The 27,284-nt window shown below is 36.6% G+C and overlaps 1 protein-coding gene across 1 annotated transcript in view; it reads left to right on the top strand.

Annotated features, from left to right (window-relative positions):
* The window catches only part of csmd1a (CUB and Sushi multiple domains 1a), a 604,432-nt gene that overhangs the window by 412,712 nt on the left and 164,436 nt on the right, over positions 1–27,284 (top strand). The window contains exons 6-10 of the mRNA XM_015363222.2: positions 97–209; positions 4,949–5,026; positions 16,201–16,282; positions 16,819–16,943; positions 18,452–18,573. Coding sequence (XP_015218708.2) covers positions 97–209; positions 4,949–5,026; positions 16,201–16,282; positions 16,819–16,943; positions 18,452–18,573 — 520 coding nt within the window. The remainder of the gene's footprint in view (positions 1–96; positions 210–4,948; positions 5,027–16,200; positions 16,283–16,818; positions 16,944–18,451; positions 18,574–27,284) is intronic.

Raw genomic sequence — 27,284 nt, 5'->3', positions numbered from 1 at the left:
TGTCTTTTACCCTAGTAATGACTGGTTCTTTCCAGATGTTGTGTCTGCTGCAACACAAGATGGCTCCTCTGAAATAAGAATTGTATTTTCTTTCAGGCTGACTGGCATGAATCTGCCTTCCCCTGTCATTAGCAGCAAAAATTGGCTTCGCCTGCATTTTACATCTGACAGCAACCATCGACGAAAAGGATTTCATGCCCAATACCAAGGTAAGGGATCAGTGTTTGTGGAAGGGGAGAGGAAGACAAAGATCTTGATACTAAAGCTGATGTCAGGGCACTAGCAGTACTATGTTGTCATGCAGCTAACCAGTGACATCTCAACAACATTTGCTCAGAGTACCTTTTATACAGATTATATCAGTCTCTGTAGTCAGGTTGCATCATTCCAAAATACTGGAGGGATTGGGGAAAAAAATCAATCTGTGTGTGTGGATTATGATGAATTATCTGAAGATAAATTAGAAAACAAATGAGTATCCAAGATGAACAGAATTTGCAAATTCTTGTGTCAGCAACATTAAGCAATTAATTTTAAAATCACAAGGCAACATGGATGAGATACAACAAAAGGCTATTCTTTTACATCTTCATTTGCAAAATATGAAAGTATAATTATTACATTTAAAGCTGTTAGTTCTGATAGTAATTAATAACTCATACAATACAAAATAATGCAGAAAGAATTTTGCACAATACCGTATTTCTTCAGCTTGAACTACTTAGTGCCAATTAACAAGTGTAGTTCTTAGTATAGAAAGTTAGGAAAATTACTAATTTTTCATAACCATCAATATTAAATTTTATTATAACGAGACAGGCAGATGAAACTGAAATACTGTAATAGTCCTCTGAAATGATTCAGCTGGTAAATAAGCGCTCAGAAGTACAGTTTTTATAATCAAGAGTTCCTGGGCCCCATCATGTCATTAGCCGGTTGGGAATGGTCATCAGTTGTGCTGTAGCAGGATCTTTAAAATGGGCAGGTCCAGATACATACAGTACAGTCATAAGCTTTAAAAACACCACAAACTATAATACCAAAACAAGAGCCTCAGCTCATTTTTGAGCTTCGAATGTTTTTCATGATGTCTCTCTTTAGCATACCGCTTAGCTAAGCTACTTACTGGTTTCAAAACAATTAAGTCTCTCTCAGTCTCTTCTAAAACGAAACTTTCACAAAATTTATATTTTCTTTCAAAAAAGATTTATACTGTATAATATCACACAGACTCTTCTCAAACAAGCAATCTGGAAGTCCTCAGATTCACATTCCCTTGGTCTGTGGTGAGTTCCTCTCCGTGCTGGGAGTGGAGCACACAGAGGTTCTGCTTTTTGTCCTCCAGTCAGTGGATACTGTATGACTCTGTACACACAGGTCTTCTAGCAACAGGTCAGGGCTAGAGCAGCAGCACATTCGCCCAGAGGGCTCTCACACTGCCCATGAAGGATTCCCCAAGGGGCGCCGCCGCCAAGGGGGGGTTGAGTTTAGTCAACCAGGACTTTCTTTGGCCAGTGGCACGGTGATCAATGTGTCCTCAATAATGTACTGCCTGTGAGGGACAAGCTTCCTTCTTAAGCTCTGGCATACTGTAGGTCTTGTGGTGCGTGTTATTTAGTTTAAAAGTAATTCTCAATCTGTGTCCTGGGGGATCCCTGTGTCCTCTGGATTTTGTTCTTACTCACAGGCTAATTGGCTTCAATTTTCTATTTGGAACCCATTTTCAAATTTCTTTTCAGTTCTCAACAAATGAAATGGGATTTGTAATTAGTACCAACCTGTCCTCATTCAGGTGTGTAAGCTGAAATATGACCAATCAGATTTAAAATGAAAGACAGGCGAGCACTGTGAAAGTGTCTGAAACATCGCCATTCCTATTAAGAGCTTTTTTGTCAGAACTAAGGGAAAAAATTGTTCATTAGTAATTTATGGAGACAGTCCATGAAGTTATGTGTACTGAAGTTATCTGAATTATTTTTGGTACATTATAATTAAATCATTTTGAAACCAAGGATAGAGTGCTGAAAAAAAATCTAAACAAGCAAGCAGATGATCTACAGGCAATAATTAGCAGTGGTGATTAAGGGCCTACTGGAATGGAAACCTGCAGACACAGGGCTCCCTCAGGACCAGAACCGAGGACCACTGTGTTAAAGGATGAGAAGATGAGTTGCGGGTGGGTGGGTCAGACGAGTCTGCCTACACTTCCTCATTTTCCCCCGTGTGTGGTTATAGTGTTTGTGCTTTATTTTTGAACTGGTCTTTAATAACACATTGAATCAGACATTTATGTTTTCCCATGCAATTCCTAGTCTTTATAAAAGTGTAATTCTCTGTTCAGAAGTCCACATCTTTCCCTGACTCTTGCTGTCCTGACTGTTTTGCGTTCCTTGCTTTGACTCTTCATTGACCTGCTGCATCTGTCTTGCTATTTACTGAAAATCTTTAATCGTTTATTTACTTAGAATATGCCTTTTGATAGTCATTTAACTCATGACTATTGTTACCATATTTTGAGAGTGAAAAAATGATAATTGATATACAGTATTTCAAGTGTACCATACTGGTTAGAAATTTAGTGTTCATCTCACCACATTGCATAAACTGTGATTTTTTTTAAATATATATATCAGGACATGGTTTGTTCCAGTTTCTGACATCTCGTTTTCTAAGATCCTAAGATCCAGTTACTTTGTCAGCAAACATTTTTTCTGTAGGGGAATTACTGACCTACAACTGGAAACATGTTGATGACTGTGGTTGCTCGCCTGTGTGAAAGTGCTCAAATAATTAACTTAGATTGTCGTAATGCAAATAAGAATATGTGGTGCTGTAACAGAATTTAGAATCACGTTGCTTTTAGAATGGAGGGATTTTTTTTTCTCCTGTGGAGTACCTTAATACATTTTTATGCAGAGTGGTTATACAATCCATTGTGTTAAACCTGGAAACGGAGGCAAAATAATTGACAATTTAGTGACAATTTAAAAACGTTACTATTCTGTTACTCATGTAGCCCAGTGGTACAGCTAGCATTGCTGCCTCACAGCACTGGAGCCCAGGGCTCAATTACAGACCTGGGGTGCCGTCTGCACAGAGTTTATATGTTCTCCCTGTGATCGTCCTCCTGCAGTGCAAATACTTACTGGTGGTTTAATTGGCTTCTGGTAAAATGGGCACCAGTGCAAGTGTGTATGTGTTTGCTTCTATGCTTGTGTGTGTGCCCTTTTATAGACTGGCGTCCCTTCCAGGGTGTACCCTGCCTTGCACCCGTTGCTTGCAGGCGTAGCTGGCGGCTCCCCTAAGATCCTGTATTGGATGAAGCAGTTAGTGGATGGTTGGACGGTTCCCCATAAGGATGAAAACAAAGAAATGCAATTCACGATTAGGAATTTCTCTTGCCTAGAACTTTTAATCAGAAAGTACACTTCAGTATTATCAAAACAATGTTTTAGAAAACCTTCTTTTAGAAGATGATAAATTGTCCATATGAGTGAGGAAATTTCTATGCTATTGTTTTTAAGACATTGGCTGAAAAGTATGTCATTCAGTTGGGATTTTATTGTAGTATTCCCATTTTATGTTACAGCCATTTATTTTCTTTTGTGTAATACACTGTCACAGAGTTCTCATTATTTATAGTGTTTGTCTGATTTGAATGGTTTCTTCATTTGCTAATTACTCAGAGCTCTTACCAGGTTTTGACAGCTGAAGGAAGAGGATTTCAACATTTGCCTTGAATATTGCAGTTTTTTTTCCTCATGTCAAAAGTTCCTGGGTCGAAGGCTGCAGGGATTAATTTAGTTTTTAATTATGGCAATTTAATTATGTTTCTGTTTAATGACAACAGCATTGGATTTAATGTACTGTGCTAAACTGTAAAATACAGCATAGCAGTGTCACTATTTCTTAAAAATGTGAAACTTTTTTTTTAATTATTCAACACTAATAAAAATAACTTACATCCTTTTAAAAGTAATTTATTGGAACTTAAATTGTATTCAACTTTATAAATTGGACATTTTTCCCATTAAAGATATACAATTTATTTTACCAGCAATTTGTTTAGGGTTCTTGAATAGTAAAATAGTGCATTTAGTTTCATCCTTCAAGAGCTGTTAGAGACTGTCCGCCTGTCATTCTTCTTTTTGTTATAAAAGTAGCAGCTAAAAACTGCTGCTGCTCAAAGTTCTATGGCAGTACTGTAAAATGTAAAATTGATATTGTTGTGTACTGTAGCTAGTAGTCATCATGTAAAAACATTGATAATAAATGCACCATACTCTTCAGAAAATAATATAAATTATTCAACCAATGGTTAGAAACTTTGTAAACAGCATAACATGTTGAAAGGACTTATTTGTATTCCATCTCACTGAATTGCTTTTGTTGCGATCAGAGCTTATTGAAATTTGTCTTTACTATCTTTTACACCACATGTAACATATGGCTTGACAATAAGTAAATTAAGATACTGTATTTTGTCACATAGTGTTGATTACATGTGTGATTTGTAATTGGCATGCTGAGACATTTTTAAATTAAGTGTATTCTTTTTTATTCATAATATGAACTTTATCGTCCTCTATTTGTCTCGTACTGCTGGCTTTATCAAATAAAATACTAGTACTTTCCACCTGTAACATCCCTACTGTGCTGTTTCACAGGGTAGTGCTTTCTGTAAAAATGCAAAGCATTAAAAGTCAATTGGAAAGTTGTATGTTTTGCCCTCACCCTCACTACAGTGATTTTATCCCAAGAGGAAGATTCATGGTTTTTCTACAATGAAATGTTGTATCACTTTACAGCACTATTAAGGCTGGAATAAGGGAAAATCATTCCTGAATGGTTTACAGGGGGAATTATATAGTTTGCTCAAAACCATCCTCCCAGGTATTTTTAAGGATTCTTAATCTAATGCCTATGTCTTCAATTTCTGTCCCAACAGTAAAAAAAGCAATTGAACTGAAATCCAGAGGGGTTAAGATGCTGCCAAGTAAAGACACCAACCACAAAAACACAGTCTGTAAGTTCTTTATTTTTCTACTTCACATTTTCCTACTTTATTAATCCACCATTTAAATTTATTACAAGAAGTGAAAATAAACAGTTTAACAGTGTAATAGTGTTTATTGCCACCCTTGAAAGTTATGTCATGTCTGCATGTTATGTGTATATACTTTCATATCTGTACTATAGAGTAAGCTGAATTGTTTTCTAATATTACAGAAGGAAAAAAAAGACGTTTGTGTTTGTCCAAAATCACCACATCACATTGATCACAACTTTCACAGTTTGAGAACACATTGATTCCAAGCTCATCTTCTAGTGTTAATTTTACTAATTAAAACCAACATGTGCATAAGTAGATAAAACTCTTTCCTCTGTCCCAGAATGCCCGAATCAATTCCCCTGTATAAGGACAGGATGCACTTTTGTGTTAAATGCCATCTTCTCCTTAATTCAACTGGTGAAGTAATTTTACACTTCTTATATTCGTTTAGTAAATCTAAATGACTAAAGTCCCCTGGTAGCAGTGCGGCAGTGGGAGGAGCCGCGGCGAACAGCGGTCAGAGTCGACGCCCCCTCTGAGGGGGCGGAGTCACCAGTGTGAGGCCAGCGAGAAAATGTGCTGCTTTGCATAGTGGGGTCTAGGCTGGACTTACCCTGTCTAACGGGGTCCAGCCTGGGATTAAAAGAACCAATTGGCACAGCAGGGGGAACAGTCTGGAAGAAAAGGGAGATACACAGCGGGACAGGCAAAAAGAAAAAGAAAATAAAAATACGGCCTCAGTGCTCTCATCACAATCCCCCCCCGGGCCTGTGGCTGGAGGGTCCTCCCCTTGCGGGGCTCCGCTCGTCACTCCGGGGAGGAGCTCAGTCTTGTGGATCCAGCTGCGGACAGCTGCAGGACAGCTGCAGTTGCTAACGGAGTCGCCCTTAATCCAGGGCTCCGCCTCCTCACTGAACACGCCCCCCGCATAATGCCACTGTTTTATATGTAAATTATTATACAAATTAATTTAATCATTGCTCCCTCTTCTACTTAGTAGCTGTAAACATTAAATAGATCAATCATCTTAGTCTAGTCTACTTGTGGCCTGCACATTCTGTTCTGTATTTTATGAGCTAAATTCACAATTCCTTTAAACTGTTTCAAAATGGCTTAGAAATAATCTTGAACAATTCTGGAAAGTTTTCAAATACACATTTTAAAACTTTACAAAAAACCTTGCAGATAAGAAAAATCTAATCTGATTAGTCTTAGTTTTTCATGCATACATCCATAACAGTAGATAATCTTTACACGTTAATGTAGGCTGAAAACCATGACAATAAAGTTAAAAGAAGTCCAGAGAATTTGTTTTGTACAGGCACTTACCCTACTACGCGATACATGGTAAATAATTGCTTTTACATTTGCAATGAAGAAGAACTGTGTCACTAATTTATATTAACATCCTCAAACAAAATCTTATGATACATAGTTATACAGTAAGTGCCCAATTCTTACAGTACACAATGTATTGCTGTGACCTTATTAAGAATACTTTACACTCCAGTTCAACTTTGGTCACTGTCTCACAAAAGATATTGCTGCTCAGGAATCCCTGTGACAAAGGACCACCAGATCCATTCCTGGGGTTTAAGAATATCCTGCCATGACAGGCCGAAGGAACTGAACCTTTACACCCGTGACCTGCTTCTTTCAAGAAATGGATGAATACGGCTCTCGGCTCAGTTAGTTAATAACGGCTTTTAAAACAGAAATTAAGAATTACATCTTTGCTATTAAAGTCTCCAAGCCCTATTTTTTGTGGCTAAAGAGGAGCTTTCCGCTGTGCACAGGAATGGAAAAGGCATGCACATAGTGGAGGAATTGAACCCAGAGACCTTGATGTGATTTCACATAATGAAAACATAAATAAATCAATGCTTATTTTAAGGCGTGCTTGAGTTTAGGAACTAAACACTAAATGATGCTGATAACAAGCCCAGAGCTGAAAGCTGTTTAAAATTGTGACCGCAGAGAGAGAGAGAGCCAAGTGATTCTCTATGATCCAATATAATACATTTAACTTTACCATTTAAGCCATGCCTGTGGCATGCAGTATTTAATCTGTATTTAATCTTGTATAAGAAATAGGATTGTTGTGTCACTATCCCAATTACCTGAATATTTACAGAAAGAAAGTAATTTTGTCACAAACTGCTACAAAATGCATGTACTGTATGCACATGTGTGTATGTTAGGGCTTAGAAGCCTTATTCCCAGTGCAAAAATGTAATTAATTTCAACATTAATTAGAAACGAGTTAAAGGTATCTACAGTATATGTACTGAGTTGAAAAAACACTCTTCCCTAAAATTTATTAAACCATAAAAACGCTGATGATTTCTCTAATAAAAACTCTCTAGTATAACATGGCTTTTAATTATATTAATAATTCCCGCCATTCTGTGCTTCATCAAGCATGTTCTATTACAATTAGAATAGCAAACCAGGCCTATATAGCAAAAGTAAACTACTTCAGCCATGTTAATGTGCTGTGTTAATTGTAAAATCCACTCTTCATATTTCTGCTGAGATTTACCTCAGATTTCAACGTACTTACACCCTTCTTGTAAGGCATATTTTTGTAACTTTATAACTTTAAAATTTATTTGGCAAGAATAAGAATAAGCTTCAATTCTGACAATCTGCTAACCAGTGAAGTAAAACAAAAGAAGAAAGAGAGCACCTTATATAATATTCAGAAACAAGCATGAAAGAAGTACAGTGAAATACAAGCACTCGTCAAAACAATACTACATACAAGTTGAAAAGAGAAGAAAGAAAACACAATGTTTCAGCCAATTTTGTAATTTTGTAATAACCAGTCAGTGGGTATTACATCAGTCTTCAGTAACTGCTGAAAAGGGTTTTTTTAATGGCCTCAGGATAACTGCATTTATGTGGAGAGCTGTGTCAGTATGTTTGTTTCAAAATGATCAAGTTAAGATTAATTCCACGCTGAAAAGTAGGAAGAAAAAACAGTATTTCAACTATTGAGCCTTTTTCACACCTCCAGAAGGCTCAACAGTCTAAATGTAGTGTTTCTTCTTTCTACTTTTCAAGGTGAAAAGTACCAACGTACCTACATTTGGATAAGCCATTAAACTGCTGTCCTAAATACTTCGTCATTAGATATCCCCTTAGAACTATCCCTACAAGCAGGGGTAGTTAACCCCAACATCCAAGCTGAATTCCTCTCTGCCTTTGTAGAATCAGCCTCCTTAATGTTCCCCCTAATTCAGTGATGGAGTAAACCGATTCCCCGGGTGCCACAATGCATCAAGGCAGAAATGTACATCTTTTATTCTAAAATGACTCAGAAACATTTCTACTTCTGATCTCCCATGTGGTGGGTCTGCTGGTGCTGAATAGTTGACGCTCATCATCAAAGTGGTGCTGCACTTCAGTGTTGGATAAATTGGGCCCTGTCCCATATGTACACAGCACTTTCAGATCATTTGTGAATAAAAGTGCTGTGTGATTCACTACTAATACTATTACTAAAATAGCATTTTAAACTAAAATTCATGCCTTTCCAAGTTTCAGTATTTCAAAGAAATACCCCCATGCCCGCCTAATCTAATTATTTTATTTTTAATTATGTAATCTAACATAAATTCCTTTTAATGTAGATATGAAAAGTCTCATCCCCAAGATTACATTTTTAATTTAATTTAAAACAAACATGGATGACAATAAAGGAGCATGTTTCTGTGCATATCACATAAGAAACAAATGATACTATACTGTACATATTTGATAGATAAGATCACTTTATTAGCCATATACAATTTCTTGCATATTGATCTTAATCAATTGTGCATTTAATCCTAAATGACACAGGTCCTGAAGTTATGTTGTGTGAAGTGATCAGTGGAATTTGGTTCAAAGTAAAAATTGGCCAAAGGAATCGGGATCCAATACAATATACTAGGTGTTGCGTTCTGCATATATTATAATTTAAATGTGCTGCTGCATTTCCCATTCATTGGATTTGCCCGTGATTCTTAGGTTTGAAAAAGGCTAATATTGTCAGATTGTATTTGTATCATGTCTGCAAGCTATAGTGCTCATTCACTGTCAAGTCTCTCCCAGTTTACAAACTTGTCAATCTCAACGTTCCGATCTGCCAATTTAGTGACATGCTTCCAGAAAATGAACTTCTTGATCATTCCTCTCCTTGACCTCCAGGCAGTGCTTGACAAGGACTTTCCTCAGGATTTCATTTTTCTGGTACTTTTCAAAAAAAGATACAGCCATGTCAAAGTATGATACAAATTACCATGGAACCGTGCCTTATAACTGTGAGCTTCTAGAAAATAAATATTTGTTGTTATATCTTGTGTAGATCTTGTGCATCATGGCCCAGACTGCTATGGTCATTGCCTGTACTTGCATGCAACTGATCAGACAGTGCATCTAGTGTAGGTAATCTGGCTTTACTAGACTGAGAAATAGCTTTTACACAACACTTGCTCTATCTTCTGAAATACAACGGCAATCATATCGATGGCCAAACATATTTCATATTACTGTAAACACAACAATTCTACATCTCTTCATTTAACTCATTGCAGGCTTGCTGTATGTTAACAGTGTTCCTGTCATTACTGCTGTCCAGATTTCAACATTTCAAACTGCTGATACTCTAATTCTCAAAAGCAAAGATGAAATTTAAAGGAAGAAAGTGTAATAGAAGGTGGCATGGTGGCACAGAGGTTAGCAGTGCTGGGGCTCTGGGGTGCTACTGGATCTGCATGGACTTCTTAAGGTTTTCATTGTGTTCACATGTCTCTAGTTTCCTCTAGGTACTCCAGTTTCCTATATCTTTCTCTATGTGTTTCAAATAAGTGTAGCCAAAAACTGAAAGACTGAAAGTACCATTTATAAGTAAATATAAAATAAACTTTATCAAGACAAAATAGGTATTTGCTTATATTTAAAAAAACTCATTGCATTACATACTTCAAATGTTAAAGACAAATGTTTTCACTCTCATCTGGGATACTACCTTGTGATCTTTGGAAAATGTTTTTGCTACCAACAGTACAATTTGAATCTTCAGTTTTGTTTTTATTATCAAAATGTTTTAATGGGATGTAGTTCATCACATTTTCACAAAAAAGCAAAAACCATTAAGTAATTTCAAAGATGTATTTAATCTTTAAAAAAAGATTAACATTCTGCATAGATGTTTATATTATACACCTTCTTGCTTAACCATGCTAAAAATGTAGTTTAATCACTCACTTAAAATGGCATTATTGGTTACCAGATGCTTACCAAATGTAAATTAACTTTGTAGTCTGCAGCTGTTTGTCTCTATAAAAAGTTAGTTAAAACAAGTATTGCTATCATTTTCACAACTAGAAACAAAACAATGCCATGTTGCCAAAGCTGTTTTCAATTTTAGATCAGTTTTTAATTGGGCTGACTTATACACGTTCTTGAGGGGCTTCTCCTCAAGAACTAAAATAAAAAAGCTGTTCTTTTATGCAGTTCTTTCATCTTAGACTCTTCAATGTACTATACAAAGAGATAGCAGAGATAGCGGTTTCGATGCCTACAAAACACAAAAATATAAAAAACAAAAAACAAACACCTCAGATATGAACACAGAGACTGAAGTTCCAAATGGTCCTCTCTAGCACTTCATAATAGCCTTTTGTGTCTTAGTAAAATTAGAGGAAATAAAACCAGAACATCAAGATGTGTTTTGAACTAAATAATTCAAGGTAGAAATCTTAAGAAAGTATGTCTGTGACCTTCACTAAATCGCAGAGGCAGAGACTATTAGCTGCACTGCTGCTATTCTGGTGCACAATACCTATCCAGCAGAGTCAGGCACTATCAGCAGAGCAGAACTATACTTGGTCATCTTCTACTGATTGCATAATAGCATTCCACACTACATTTATTTAGCCTTTGTCCAAGGTGACCTACAATTAGAGAAGCGCAATATATTTAAATGAAGAAATGAAGTAGTGATTTACACAACCACCAATACAATAATATCAGAAAACAAAGTAAGCAAAATAAATACATAAGCAAAATAAATAATACGGTGCAAAGGAACAAGTAAAAGGTTTAGTCCATTCTGAAAAGAGTAGAAAGGAACCCTAACACCCAAAGAAGGCTCCACAGCCAAAATGTTGTGTTTCCTTTCTTCTCTTTTCAGCATGGAATAAACCTTTACTTGTTCCTTTGCAGCCTATGCATGCTGACCCAGCTCCCTACTGATATACTGTACACTGTACTGTGCAGCACTATGGTGCAGATTTCTCACATCTCTTACCTGGGTTAAATTCCACACTTCTGTGTCTTCTTTGTGGAGTTGTCATGTTATCTCAATGACCATGAGAGTTTACTCTGCTGTGGGTAGTAGTTGTCTCTAAATTGTCCCTTTGTGATTGCGCAATCCCTGCCTTATGGTTCATGCTTCAGGGATAGACCTCTGGTTGCTGTGACCCTTACCAGCACTAAGCAATGGATGCTTTAAAGTTCAAAAACTGCAAACTACAGACATGATTTTCCAACTAACTGACCAGCAGAAGATGAGAGGGCAAACAATGAGACGCAAGGCATTGTAGAAATTAGGGGCAGAACGGTGGCTGGTTCACAGAGGAGAGCTTGTCGAGGAGAAGCTAGGCTGAGTAAATACTAAGCAAATCATTAAAGTCTGGACCAGGACCTGAGCAGTGCAGGTGGTTAAGAAAGGGCAGATGCTGTTAAGTGTTTAGGAAAGGATGACAGGAGCATGTAAGGGAAGAAATACTTGTCCATTTCAATCCATCTTGGAGATCTATCATTAATATCTGACAATCAAACATGTAAATATAAAGTATACAGAACTCTTGTAAGACTGTTAAATTAGTAAGTAACGTAAGAGAGTTAGTACACTATTACTTGTATGTAACATACACATGACCTGTTTCAAGAAATAAATCTGTTAATTAAATTGAATCATTACTTTGAAATTGCAGATCATTTTTCACTTCTTGTTAGTATGATTCATGTAAAAAAGATAAAATATTAAATTGGATGGGGGTTTGTTTTAGATTTTTTATCTAAAATCTTTTTTAGATTAGATTTAATCTAAATCTTTTTAATAAGTATTTTTATAATTGCCTATTTTAATGGGTAGGAAAGTTCATATTTCCTACTGCTGATTTACAAGCCTCTAATTACCAGTGCAGAAGCAGCTTGAACTTCACATACTGTACATTACTTTCATGCTCTGATGTCAATTCATATGTATTAAAATTATCCTCATGTAGAAAGACCCAACACTACACACTGAAAACAACTACCAAAAAATAATCTGACCGTATTTCTTTGTTTCTGATCGATCTCCAATATGTTTATTGTGTTACTATTAAGAGTGCTTTCTTTTTCAAAGGGGTTGTTCAAACAGTTGCGTGTTCTACACATCTCACTTCTATAAACTCAACTCTACAAAGTTAGAGTAGCTGTCAGGATTTGGAGACTTCTTCTACAATGTGTTTTAGGGCATCCATTATGCAAGGCAAGGCTATGCAGCCTGAGAGACCTAAGAACATCTTTGTTATCAATTTGCTTATGGCCTATATATATCCAAAGTACAAAGTGATGTGAAAACATATACCCTATTGTATGTACAGTGCCTTGGAGAAGTGTTCAGACACTTGCACAGTTTTCACATTTTGTTACAGCACTTTACAGCTTGCAACAGTGATCACAGGAAACCATGAGGACTACCCAATTTTCTAATGCTTTATCGAGTACAGTTTCAAAGGGGACCTGAAGCCTATCCCTGCAAGCATTCATGGGAAATTTAAAGTAGCAATGAAGATTTTCTATGCAATATATACACAACTTACTTCAAAACAAAAAACTAATGTGAAAATGTAAATAGATAATATGAACTTGAATCTAAAAATATGAGCAATGTGCCAAGAATAGGCAAAAATTGCACCAAGGCAGTGTGTAAACAGTACATGACATACTGCAACTGGTCTAAAAGACTTTTCTTATGACTTCCTCAAATTCTTGCCCCACTGAATTAGCTCAATTGTAATGACGAGACATGGGTGCATGTGTAGCAAAAATACAATCTTTGCTAATATATTTCTATACTGAAATTTATGTAAATACTTTAAAGGAACAAGCAAAGGTTTATGCCATGTTGAAAAGAGAAGAAAAGTAAATTATTTAACTGAAAATGCAATGATTACTTCTGAATGTTTGTTACTTTTACCAGCTTTTCTTCAAGGTAATGGCTTCTCATTTCCTCAAACTTAATGGTCAAATTATTCATTTTTACTGTACACGTGTTTGAAATACTGATCACAAAAAAACTGTTCAAAATATAAAACTCTGAACCACAGGTCCAGTGAAGATGGAACATGTAGTTTATGTAGGAACAAATTTAGAAAAATGGTAGTTATATGTTTCAATAAAAACTTAGATGCTAGATAAGTTTCATTAAAAACTTTCATGGAATAAGATATACTTATCTATTGTGAATTACTATAAGACTCATACTAACATTTGAAATGAAACTTTTATGTCATTATGTGGGCCTTACAAAGTATCCAAAGACAATTACGAAGACATTTCACCTCCTACCTGAAAGAAATTTACTTTTAAAGTTTGTAGTTTAAAAGCAGATATGTTACAAGCTGAAGAACTGCAGCAGTTACTAGAACATGTAGAATGAAAAGAGAGGGAATCATATGAAGACAAGGAAAGAATCACTTGCAAAAAGGACATCAGAAAAGTGGATATAAGCTTTGATCAGCTTGGAAACTGATATCAGCAATGCATGGGGGAGAACTTTTCTGCACGACTGTACATCAAAAAGCATTGCATGACAAATGATCAAAGACCACAACTTTTTAGAAGGTAGCATATACTCAGGGTTCACCCAGCAATCTCACCCAGTGCATAGCAGATACTGATTTAAGGTCAGAAACTTTGTACATGGCATTGTTTATGCTTTGTCACTGTCTTAACTTTAACAATTGTATTACAAATATTAAATCAGAGTAAAACAAACTATTCGGTACCTGCCAGCTGCAAAGCACAAACCCTCAGCTTGTGTTTAGTTTCCAGTGGGTAATGAAAGGCTAGATTTGTATTTGGTAATTGTGGTACTGGATGAGTGATCTATCGGGCCCTCCAATTCATTTGTGACACCATGAGTGTCAAGATCAAAGTACACTCCCTTCACAGTCTGCAGGGGAACCCGTTCACACTTTTGCACACACTCTCCTCCGATGTTCTCAGCCCTCTCATTGGGGTACCAGTAAACTATTCTGAATTCACCTTGCCTAGTGATGTCATAATGTGTTGGACGGAGGTAAAGTCTCTGGTGTTTTTAGAAGAACCTTAACAAGAAGATTCACTTTGCTTAACTGTAATCTGTTTTCTTCTTTTCTGTGTCTCAAGGGTGTCCTCTCAGATGGAATGTGCCTAATGTAACATTGTTATTAAAATGTTCACGATTCCAAAGTTACTGTGCCGTGTATCACACAGGGCAAAAAGATGGAAAGGTTCTGGTGACATTTACACTGGCTTCCAGGGCTTTGAAAATCAGAGGATCATATACCTGTAGTGCAACTATAAGTTATTTCTGGTGAAGATGTGATAAATGAGCTGTATGTGTTGAAAGGAATCATCTCATGTTAGAAGTGCGAACATGGTCACCAGCTGACAGAGTAGCAGACGAAGAGTTGTAGTGTGAACAGAGACCACGCTGTGACCTTTTAATCAACCTTTTCAAGAATTGCCTGAAGCTCCAATACTGAAGATTTGGATTCTGCTGTAATCTTGCTATCATAATGAAGCAAATAAATATTTATTTAGTAAATGTCCACCATAAACCAGTATAAAAAGCTGAAGACGCAGCAGTATTAGTATCTAACTGGTTAAAAAAGCATGAAAAAGCTAAATCTTGTTGAGGATGCAGGAAGACACAGCACAGTTCAGAAAAGTTCTCATTTGTTTGACAATAAGGCAATTTTCTGGAGAACATCCAAGAAAGCATACACAATGTGCATCCTCCTACAGTGCTCTGAATTCAAGCATTTACAGGAAGGTTTAAACTTAGACTGTAGCTATAATATTTTGTTCAGATAAAATTGGCATTGTTTCTCTACTTTGTTCCTGTGCTGCTTTATTGATGACAGTTATTATTTCAAATAAAATTAAATATATTAATAGATATACAGTATTACTAGATATTCAGAAGACACTTGAATACATTTATGATAGAGATTTCGTTTAAATATTGGCTCCAATCATTTTATATACTGTAGGATGTGCAGATTTCATAGGATATTTCAGATTGTTTTTAAATCACAGTTGATCTGTATAGACTTGTAGGATTTCTCAATGAATTCAGTTTCTATATTCCAGCACATCTCTGCATTTTTCACATTTCACTTTCTGGAAATCTTTCTTGATAAAGTATTCAATTGCACTCTTATGGTGAATGAATCAGTGTGATGCCCTTTAGATTAGTTGTTAAAAAACTAAACAATGCCTGAAAAATCTATACAATTGCCATCTTATGCACAAAACAAAGAAATAATTGGCTGCTCAGATTGCAGCACATATTACTAATTACTAAGGGTTTGGTAACTTCTTTCTCTGTTGTTAAATGCTTATTATGTTTTATATAGCTTAGGTCTAATGACTATATTCACCTAATCAGTCTGTTAATTGAAATAGTCATGAACAGTTCTTATTCACAGTTCTAATGCCAGTTAAAGCACAAAGCCTTGAGTTTCTTTCTCATTTTGAAATTATAGTCTTTATGTGTCATGAATTAATAGCACCAACAGAAGATTTTTCTTTGCTTTCATTGAAACTAATGGGCCATGAACTTGTTAGAAGATGTTAGAACATGAAATCAGGATTTATTACCCTAATCTCCTAATTGTGAGAACACTGTTTGTTATTATTCTCTTTTTGGGGTTCTTTCTTTGACATTAAGTGTCTTGATATCAGTACTTCAGCAGCATCATTCATCTGTGCTCTTTGTTGACAGCATTCTCTGTTCTCCAGAAACCTCAGAGTTATCTTTTTCATTTCTGTAATAGAAATGCACCTTTTTGAATTATTATTACTCTCTCTCTTTTGCTTTCCATTCTATAATGTAGTGAGTCAAGGTGGAATGGCTGCAGACATTTGTCCAGATCCTGGAATTCCGGAGAATGGGAAAAGAATAGGTTCAGATTTCCAGTGCGTATATGACTAGTTCCTTTTTATCCTTTTTTGTTCTCAATATGTGCCATTGTTGAGGATTCTACATGTTATTTCAATCAGAACAATACCTGCTGTGATACTTAGGAATATTTTAACCCCCTACTGATATACCATCACTATCAAAAACCTCAAAGCTACCCACTCTATAGGTGATATCTTAAGCAAAACAGCTGAGAAAAATCATTTTCATAATCTCAATGTTCATTAATTGAATGATAGAAAGGAACTTTTCTCCATTTAGTTATTGTGCAGTTCATTTAAATACAATTAAAATACAATATGTAGTATATATTTTCCTACAATATTTAATTCCAATGAGGCATAAGCATACTTATAGGTTAACACTTTTTTTTTTCAGAAACCCTTTGCCTATAAAATCTGATTTGCTCTTGCCCTTATAATGTTAACAGAAAATGTCATAAAAAATCTTATGCAGGCATTGAAGAATACAGTTGAAGGCACATTTTGTAGCAGGTTTAACGCTGGTGGATGCTTGTTTATGATTCCCACAGGGTGGGTGCCAGTATACAGTTCTCATGTGATGACAGCTATGTGCTTCAGGGATCAAAGAGCATCACTTGCCAAAGAGTGACAGAGACATTGGCTGCATGGAGTGACCACAGGCCAATCTGTCGTGGTAAGTGTGAATCTGAGGACATCCCACATCCAGACACTTACTGTAAGGACTTTGTCAAACTGTGTTAATGGAGATATGCTGATAACGGAAAGGGTGGAACTGAGGAGCTGGTGGGAATGATTTTCTGTGCTTCGTTGGCATCTAATGATTTTCTTGTGCAGAGAGCTGAATTATGATGTTCAGAACGGCTATTCCGAGTATATCTTTACTTAAGAATCTAATAAACAAAGACGGATATGATGGATATGAATAACCATTTTAGTGACACCAAGAAGTGCAATTACAATCAATATATTAAAAAAATAAATTTCCAATAAAATATCTCACTTTGAAAAAGATGCAGAGGCAATAGGATTTCTGATTACATTAATGCAAATGAAACAAGGCATTATGTCAGACTTTTAAAAGAAACCAAGTAACCATGTTTGACAGTTTCTTTGTAGAATTCCTATAGATCTTTGATTGATCCAGACCATTTTTTAATTAGTTGGTCCCTGATAAATAACATAACCTAAAGCAAGTGGCTCATAACTCTTTAGCCTACATCAGTTAATAACCACTGCAGTATCTAACACCCAGTTTGAATTAAAATGTGCTTAAACATAGCTTGTTATTTAAAGTTAATTTTACAATGTGTGTGTGTTAAACCTGCAAATGATGTATGTGCTCTGTTTCACATTTTCGGTGCTCATTTAGAAAGCTCTGATTCTAAAGTAATTAATGGACTTTTAGTCATTTGGGGTTTCATGATTTAAAACGTTCAATAATTTGCACTGAGACTCATTCCTGACACCACTTGTACATTTCAAGGCTTTAAATTTGTAAAAGCCTATTCTGTTTCTGATTGCTAAGATGTACTTTAGTTAATTAGATTAAGACGGTTAAATGCTTTGTTATTTCACTACTTCAGGAGGTGGTTGTATTTTCCAGCTTAACATTACAGGCAAAATCTGTGTGAATTGAACTACACAGTTGGCATAAAAATGTCAAATACCACAATTAGGCATTAATAATCCAATGTATTCCTCCAAAGAACCATTAGTTAACATGATAAAGATCACGAACAAACCCACGTTTATATAAGGTAATTACCTAAAGTTCGGATGTTTAGCGCATTCTTTTTAAGAATAATAAATCAATAACACAATTTTGCTCCTGCACAGAAACACACCAGCACGGTGTCAATACATGAGGTTTACGATGAACATCGGGTAGGCGTGACAACAGTTCAATCAGACTCAGCTGTCCTAAATTGTCATCTTTTCTGACGTCATTTACCTCATCATCCCCTGTACAGCCGCCCTTGGGTCACCCCTCACTTTGCAGGGGGGTCCCAGCCTCCTCGTCTCATGGCCCACAGTCTAGTGAGCTAAGCCTGATTGATTGTGACTAAAACATTTCAAGAAACCTCTCAATACCGTTCGATACGCTTAATTAATTCTTAATTCTTGGGTGTCGTCATTCCTAGTGAAAATAATGCTCTAATTTGTTGTTCCTACTTTTAATAGCAAGGACATGTGGCTCCAACTTAAGAGGACCAAAAGGTTTTATCACATCCCCCAACTACCCGGTTCAGTATGAGAACAATGCGCACTGTGTCTGGGTGATCACTGCCAGTGATTCAGAGAAGGTGAGTTGGCTTGTTTTGTTCCTAACTTAACGTACAGCGCCAGGCAGTTTTATCCTGGGCGCATGTGATTAAGTGAGTTTAACCTTAACTTAGAAAGTTTTGTTAATGGCTTTAAGTGCACAGATTCAAATAATGGTATTCTGATTTCGGACACACCAAGCAAATCCTTTCACAGTCAGTTAAAGGTTTCGAATAATAACTATCATAAAAAAAAATGTGCTGCACTTTTGAAAGACTTCAGGAAAGCTGGAAAGGTGAAGGCCGTGGCTGAAGGCTTTTTGATTCTTCAGACTGTACACTTTTTTTTCCCCGTTTTGAATTTTCTAAGAGCAATGTTTTTAATCTTGAAATAAGGAATCCAGACTTCAGTTGACCTATCCTTTTATTAGTAAACATGAAACTCAATAAGCAGGATGAAAGATGAAGGCTGTTACATAATTTCTTAACATTGGTTATTAGATGAACAAGTCTTAGTAATATATTATGAGTCAAATCTATGACTTTAGAGGGTTAGAAAGCCTTTATTGGGTAATTACTTTAGTGATTCTTGACTCTGGAGTTCTGCTGAAAAAGCTTATACAGCGAGTATATTCTTCATATGATATGTGCCTTACTGTATATTGGCCTGATAGTTATAAGTTGCTACTATGAGCTTCTTAATTAAGGATTTGCATGTCATCCAATTTGTAGGTGTAAAAATGAGAATCAGTAAGCCATTCATTTCTTTACAAGCCCTAATTGTAAAATCAATGTTAAATAAATTACCAGCACTATGAAGTGCGTAACACAGTGACATTAACATTACCAAAGGAGGCCTCATTTATTAAGCTTTGTTATTCTACTCTTTTAGGTAATTACTATAAACAAAACATAAAGAATGAGGGTCTTGTATTTAAAATTGAAATCTGTCAAAAAGTTGTAATCATGGATATTGTATTGCCTGTTGCTTCTTAAAGGATACGCAGCATTTATAGTTTTACACCAAGCCACAACAAGAGGTTAAACTGTATGCAGAACTTCTGAAGGTCCAGTAATTTCTTATGTACATTAGTAGTTTTTCAAACGGCATTGTTATTTAAATGATTATATATAAATTATATTATTCCGTATTATATTTCTTATATCTAATAAGATGCTATTATACAGTATACTGTACAGTATATTTCAAAATTGAATTAAATTCCTATTTTGTTGTATGTTTGGTTTGGAATAATTTAATTTTAAGCAACATGACTTACTGCCACAACCCCTGTATCTCATGAGGAAAATGAGGACCTGTAAGTGCTCTTCTCTGACACGCCATTCATCATTTCATATTCTGAGAGAGTGAGCAGTAACTAAATGTGCTCTGTGTGTCTCTTGCCGACGTCACCTCCAGCTCGCAGGCTCCTGGCTAGTCCCAGGGACTGATGACGCATGGGGAGGCAAGCATACTCTGGATGTATGACAGTAGTGTGGAAGAGTGGTGAGGACTTTGGGCCCATAACTAGCATTTCTGCTGTACCTTTGAGGTACAGGTACTGTAATCCACTCGAATTGTAAAGTGCCTTATCACAAATGTAAGTCACTTTGGATGAAATAATCAGGCAAAGAAATAAAAAAATATACAGTATATACACTCAGCAGTGCTTAGGCTCAGCCCAGGTGTGAATCAGTGACATCTGGAGTACATAGATCAACCTGCTGTCCAAGAGAGAGCTTTTACTGACTGGGCCACTTACTGTATCTACCTCTGAAGTTCTAATTTTGGAATTTCTGGGGCCTTCTGCTCTGTTGGTTGTTAGAACATGATAATAGTGTGATGGAAATATTTTATTTGGAATATTGGAATGCAAGGCAGAATTGCATTTGGGAAAGACATAGCAAAGACATTTAGACATAAGAGAACACTATATAAAAAATAATGCAGGCTACTTCAGCTTCTGATTAAATTCAGCGTGGAAAAAAATGGACTGACAGTTCAGCTCTCATGAGATGTTAGGAAAGTAAAAGAGGAAAAGAAAAGCTGTGTGATAAAACTACCTAGGAAAACCTAATCCTTTTTCAATTATTTTTGCAAGCAAATGCATCTATTCAGTCTTTCGCAATCAACCAAGATGTGGCCAAAGGTGTTTCACCAAAGGGTAGAACATAAGGGCAGAAGAACACTCCTTTGTAACACCTTTCTATAGAGCATACATACCTGTACTCTGTTTCTCTGCCTGTTGGTTGTCATGGACAGCACTAGGTGTTGCTGGCTCTTAAGGCTTTTGTCATAATGTTGCTGAACATCTTTATCAGCTTTATGCAGAGACATGTTTTCAAAAGCACCGTTGTTTTGCTGATGGCAACTGTCGATGCTTAACATTACTTCCCATTACACTGTGAGCCATGCCAGAATGAAACTTCTGCAGAAAGGAAGAAGAAACAACTTTGAACATTTCTACCACGTTTGTTGCTTAGGAGTAGAGTTCTGACATAAGGGAATATAGAAATTTCTGATGTTGATTCAAAGTTCTTTTCATTTCAGATGCAACTGAAAGAAAGGATAATGTTCTTGTTTTTATCTTGATTTCATGAGTGATTAATAGGATGATCATTGAGTTTAATGTTAATAAAGAAAGAAAACGCTTGTTTAAGATCTTAAATACGAAATGAAGATAATTCATTATCTCTTTTTGCCCAACTGGCATATCTTTTTGAGGATCAGTCTGAATTTAATGCATCATCTGATTATTTATCTCATGTTTTGAAACTTTAATTGAGATAAGAATCTTTGCAAATGATTAAAGAGTGTTCTAAATTTTAAAGTAACCTCCAGTTGTAAAGCAGTAGAAACATAAATTTTGGAGATAATGTTGATCTTCTGAAAAACACCCAAAGATTGCATTTTTAAATCTTGAGGTTATATTATTGTCGGACATGTTAACATAATGTTTCATAAAGGGACTGGAACAAACTTAATTCAGATCTTCGAAGTATGAATGAATTATCGTGCTAAAATATACAAGCACTCTTCTGATGAAATCTGTTAAGCACATTTGGTGTGGAAAGATATTTTTCAAACTTCATTAATGCTTAATAAAGAGGTGTGAAAGAAGATGTGTTTCTTAAATTGGCTACTATAGTTTTTATAATACTATAGGCTCAGTATTGATCTCAGTGGAATGAAAGATCTTGTCTGAAAACCAGATAAGTTCTTGAATAGTTCATGTCTCCTGCTGTACGTATATTTATGGACACTTTTTGATTTATTATCATATGGCAGGCCAGGCTTTATCATGAGCTTTGTACTAGAGGGAAATAAATAAATGCACATAGTTCTGTCTTCCGAATATTGATATTTGTGAACCATAGCTTTAATAGCGTATTTAAACAGATCCTCAGCACAGCCTGGATTGAAAGTGCAGCACCCCAGAGCATACACAGAAAGACTAGCTGATCTGTCACTAGCTCCAGTGATGCTACTGTACTTCAGGTGAATGGTGAAAACACTTGAATCTCTTTCCTATTTTTTTTTGTTTTACTTCCACATTTTTCATTATGGTTACATATTTTCTATAGTTGTAGAAGATTCTTGTTCTGCCTTTTCCCCTCAATGTTTTGAAAAGACTTTAGGCCTGCAGTAAAACTGTATGCGAACGATCTATAAGCTTGTGATTACTGATATTAAAGGCTCTGCGCCTGTGGCTGGAAGGCTGCCAGTTAGTATCCCGCAGCCGGTAGAGGAATCCTACTCCGTTGGGCCCCTGAGAAAGGCCCTTCACCCCAACTGCTCCAGGGGCGCCGTATAAATGGCTGACCCTGCGCTCTTACCCCAAGCTTCTCTCCCAGTCTGTGTGTCTCATGGAGAGCAAGCTGGGTTCTGCGAAAAGACAAATTCCTAATACAAGACATTGTATATGGCCAGTAAAGTGATCTGATTGGACTTTAGCCAGGATTGTTTTTTTTTGTTTTTTAATAAACCCTCTGTATGAAATGTAAGTGTGAATGTGTTATTACCTGGAATAGGACACCTCCAGATAAAATCAGGATACTGCTGTAAGTGACGATGCAGGACTGATAGATAGTGCTTTTCCCTCTGCACCAGGATTTCTAAACCAACACTGTGCTGTATGAGGTACTGTCCTCTGAATGAGACATTGAACCAAGGCTACTTGCTCATTAAAAGTTCAATGGCATCTTTGAAAAAAGAAGGCAGGGCAAGGCTAGAGTTCTGGCTTTCTTGAAGCCCCCCCTGGTGTTGGGTGTTGAGTGGAAGGCAGGTTATGAATATAATGCCAGCTGTGGGGTTGTTATACTTGATAGTGAAGGGACGTGTTTTAAAGGTAAAGCATCTGAAAAACACAAAATACAAATAATAATAATGATGGTCATTTTTCATTTTTCCTTACCTGATAATGCCTTGGGAAATATTAGCAAAAGTTTCCAGAATATCTTCAATCAGGTACTAATCAGATGTCTCAGCGGAGATGGTCTTAACCCACAGGCTAAGCTGCTAATTAGTCCTCAGATTCCTCTTGCTCCTGATGACAGTCTACTGATTTCCTCCTCTATATGGTAGGAGTAATGTCACAATGCAGGATTAAATAAGTGAGGCAGCATGGTGCTGCAGTGGTAAGCATTGCTGACTGACAGAGCTGAGGCCCAGGTTCAATTCTGGACATGGGGGATAAGTGTGTGGGGTGTGCGTGTTCTCCCTCTGTACATGTGGGTTTCCTCCCCCAGCCCAAAGGCATACTGTTAAGTGGCTTCTGTGAAGACTGGCCCTGGTGTGATTGTGTGTGTGGGTCCGGGGTGTCCCCATTGTTTTCTGAGAAATGGGTGAATGGGTGGTGTAAATTAATTAATTCATCCACTCCTGTAAATGATGTGATGAAATGTACTGGTTCCCTGGGTACCAGTGTACATTATGTTACACGGTACAGTATATTGGAAGAAATGCACGGTCTTAATCATTCATAACTATAAAAAAGTTTGTTTTAAAAATCAATTTTCTCATTCAGCAATTACACAGTATAACAATTTTCAGTGTTCTGTAGTCTTCTCTGGTTTTTGTTTTGATCAAAAAAAGATATTAACATGTTTAGTAGATGATTAATATACAGTAATACTGAGTTTGTCTCACTGTTTTATGTATTCTACGTCTGCTTTCTTCATCTCTGTAGTTGTAATCTCCTCAAACCCCTGGTGTACTTACTCTTTTTTTCAATCCCTAGCACATTGTGGGTCCATGTGGAACTTTTGCTATGAATCCAGTATTTCATAAAACCTTCATTTTATTCAGCTTCAAGCAAACACATTCAGACTTCATTCTATACCGCAGTCTAGTTATTTTGAAGCTGCATTTCAGTTTCTGTGTGCAAAGCTGTCTAACCCATAATAACACTTTATATCCTAGCTTTCAGCACATCTGAAATCTGTCTAGCAAATCTGTCGATATTAGAGCACTCTGAACTTAACATTGTATTGCGATGTGTCCCTAAGCTGTCCTCCATTTCTTATCTGTCATTTCTGCTATTCCTTTAGGAGCCTTACTGAAGACTATAACAGACTGTGTTTACCACAGTAATACTGTCAAGCAATATTAATCTTAGTTCTGGGGAAACTGCCAACTTTTAACTATTATCAAATAATGCCTTATCATCTATTGGGTTACAGAAGATGAAGGTATACAGTGCATTTCAATTCAGTGGTTTAATTTTCTTACATTGCAAAAGATTATGTAATAATTATCATAACCCTGGAAGCACATCAAGGATATTAAGAAAACAGTATACATACGTGGTAATACTGTAGCATGATATATAAGTGTATATAAGGATATACAATAAGAAGCTATAATGGAAATGGAAATAATAAAGATTCCTTTAGCTGTTTGATCTTTCTCTTTTCTTTATTTATATAATCAGTCAATTAATCATTTTCTAGTTTTTGTCTATGTTGTAACTTAATTTACACATACAGTACAGTAGATTATAACTCCATCAACAAAATGAATAATATAAAATTCAATCCAACTTTAATCTTTAATAATCATTTTATATATTTCTGATTATCAATAATTGAATATAAACTCTTATATTGCTTTGAAGTACATGAGTAATTATCCAGTTGATGAAATCAGGTCTTTTTTACTTAGGGAAAGCACACTAGATGAGAAATGGCAGTTTTGTTAATGGCAGTTTTCTCACTGTAGGAATTTTCTGCATCTAAAAATGAACATGCATACACATGGTTTAAAATTTCATTGTCAATTTGAGATTTTGTAGGGAAATATGATATCTAAGAGATACAAAAGAATGCAGAATAAACAAAAACAGTATATACTATATGTACTCATATAGTATATATAGTGTATATTAGTATATATTACCACATAAAATAATGATGCATAACAGGTTGATAAAGCTTTTCAGTTTTATAATCATGACATTCTTACTTCAGCCACTACGAACCTAACCAGGGAATCAAGAAATTCTTTATCCCCTGAAATTGCATCAGTTGTCTCCTGACTCAACATTTAGATTTTCCTGTAACTAGGCAAAGTCAAAGCCGTCTAATCAACTGATGCAGAAGAACAAATCTGTTGGCTGTGATGGTATTCCACCTGATCTCTCATTGGCTGCGTGGGAATAATTTCCCCTTTAGTACTTAATTCTGCAAATGTTTCTTTGCAAACACTCTCTTCCCAAGGAGGTCCAGAAACAGCTCTAATGTTGTTTCCTCTAAAATAAGCAAAGTCCATTTGAATGATTTACAGTAGCTATAAGCCCATTTTCACTATTAAACGCACATATAATTCAATTTGCAAAGGCTCTTTCTGATATGATAGGAACACATTATCACAACCAAGCTAACCTAATAAAAAGACTTATGGACTGTTCTAGATCATTTTGGTTTTGTCTGTCTATTTATCAACATGATTCACAGTCCAACCCCTGTGCAGATCAGGTTGGTAATATCCCACTTGTAGCCATTATCATCACTACTCATTCTTCATTCATTTGAACAGCTGCTACAGGCTATTAGATAACATTTCAGATTGCCAGATGGTGGTCCAAATAACCTATTTGGATTTACATTATCATCTTGGTTGGAAAGATGGAAGAGGATAACACTAATGGAATGAAAATAGGCGGGCTTTGTTGTTTTTTTTTTGAAAATTTAAAGCAAATCAAAGTTGTTTCACCAAATTAATGTATACAGTACCATACTAACTTGCTACCAATCCTCTCTGTCACTGATGCACTCAGAGTGTACATAGTATCAGTGTCCTGTAAAAAAACATCGACAAGCGGTTGAGTGTATACGGTATCACTAGACTTGTTTTTGTATTTGTTATATCTTTCTTGTTGTTCTTACCTGAAAAACAAAAAAAGTATAAAAGAACAATATTGCCACACAGGATTGGAGGTAACTATTTAACACATATGACAACCTCACTGCTCAACACCTACTGTACAAGGTGTTACGTACTCGGACCCAGGACAGTGGTTCTTTCATGTACAGCAGCCTGCTTGGCCCGCTGTGCCACTGGGAGAACTCTTGTGACGGCAGGTGCTCAGTCCCTCCTTGGCAATCCAGCATGGATGTGTTCCTCCATCCGCTCCTGAGCCACCTGCCAGCGTCCCAGCGGAGCCCCGTCTTGTTCCTGGTTTCCGGTTCTGCCTGCAGCATGCGCCCAGACCGGATCTATCCTTGCTCGGCTGGTCCACAGCTCAAGAAAACAGGGAACGGACCCTATGCGGGTTCCAAGGTCGCAAAGAACCAAAACATTGAATGAGGGTAATCCAAGGCCAGGGTCAAAAGGTGAGCAGGGAGTCCGAAGCCAGAAGGAGAAATCAAGAGTCAAGGTCCAGGAACACCATCCAAAAAGTCAGTCGAGGGACAGGCTAAAATCCAAAAGCCAGGTAAGCAGTTCAGGAGGAAAACAAAAGATCAGGGGATGAAAACACCAAACTGAAGAAAAGCAATCCAGAAAGCTACAAACAGACAAAATTCAGGCGCAGTGCTAAGGTGAACAATGAACAGGGAGGTAAAGAGCAGTAGGAGCAAAAAACAGGAACCATGGAAGAATGTACCAAAGACTCAAACTACCACTCAGAGTAGTGGCAACAATACTGAGAACAGTCCGAACCAAGAGCTGGGTTTATGTAGGCTGGAGGAGAGGAGGCGTGGTGAGCTAGGGACACTAGGCGAGTAATGATAGGCTACAGACGTCTGCTTGGTCTGCGCCTCGGCTGCGCAGTCGGAGCAGGCGATAGAGGATGGGGTGCCCTCTGGTGGCCAGACGTTGGAACTACAACAGACCTGCCTGGGTTCAGGGCCAAACCCAGCAAGCCTTTGGTTCTCAAAATATGTTCTCGCGCCCCTCATCAAAAATCATTCAAGTAGTTTGTATTTGCCATGATTCACCTACTGAAAAAATCTGACATGTCTCACACCCCCAGGTTAAAAGCCAGTGATCTAGAATATCATACCCCTTTTTTTGGGGCCGTACTGTAGTGTCTGGAATACACATTTGTTTAATTAATGTCATTAAGTTCTTAATTATTTTACATATTTAAATTTTTACAAGGTTTTCTTTTAACTTTTGCAATTGATAGCTTTAAAACTGTTCTTGATTTGTGACACTGTATTTATGGAACATTTTTGGAATTTAGACAGAAGTGTCAGTATTAAATTCATCCTATTTATCATGTAATGGGACCAATTAAGTAGCTCATAAC

This window comes from Lepisosteus oculatus, chromosome 17 (assembly GCF_040954835.1).
Source record: "Lepisosteus oculatus isolate fLepOcu1 chromosome 17, fLepOcu1.hap2, whole genome shotgun sequence".
Taxonomy (NCBI): Eukaryota; Metazoa; Chordata; class Actinopteri; order Semionotiformes; family Lepisosteidae; genus Lepisosteus; species Lepisosteus oculatus.
The sequence above is the reverse complement of the archived record's forward strand: the minus strand, read 5'-3'. Positions and strand labels throughout refer to the sequence as shown.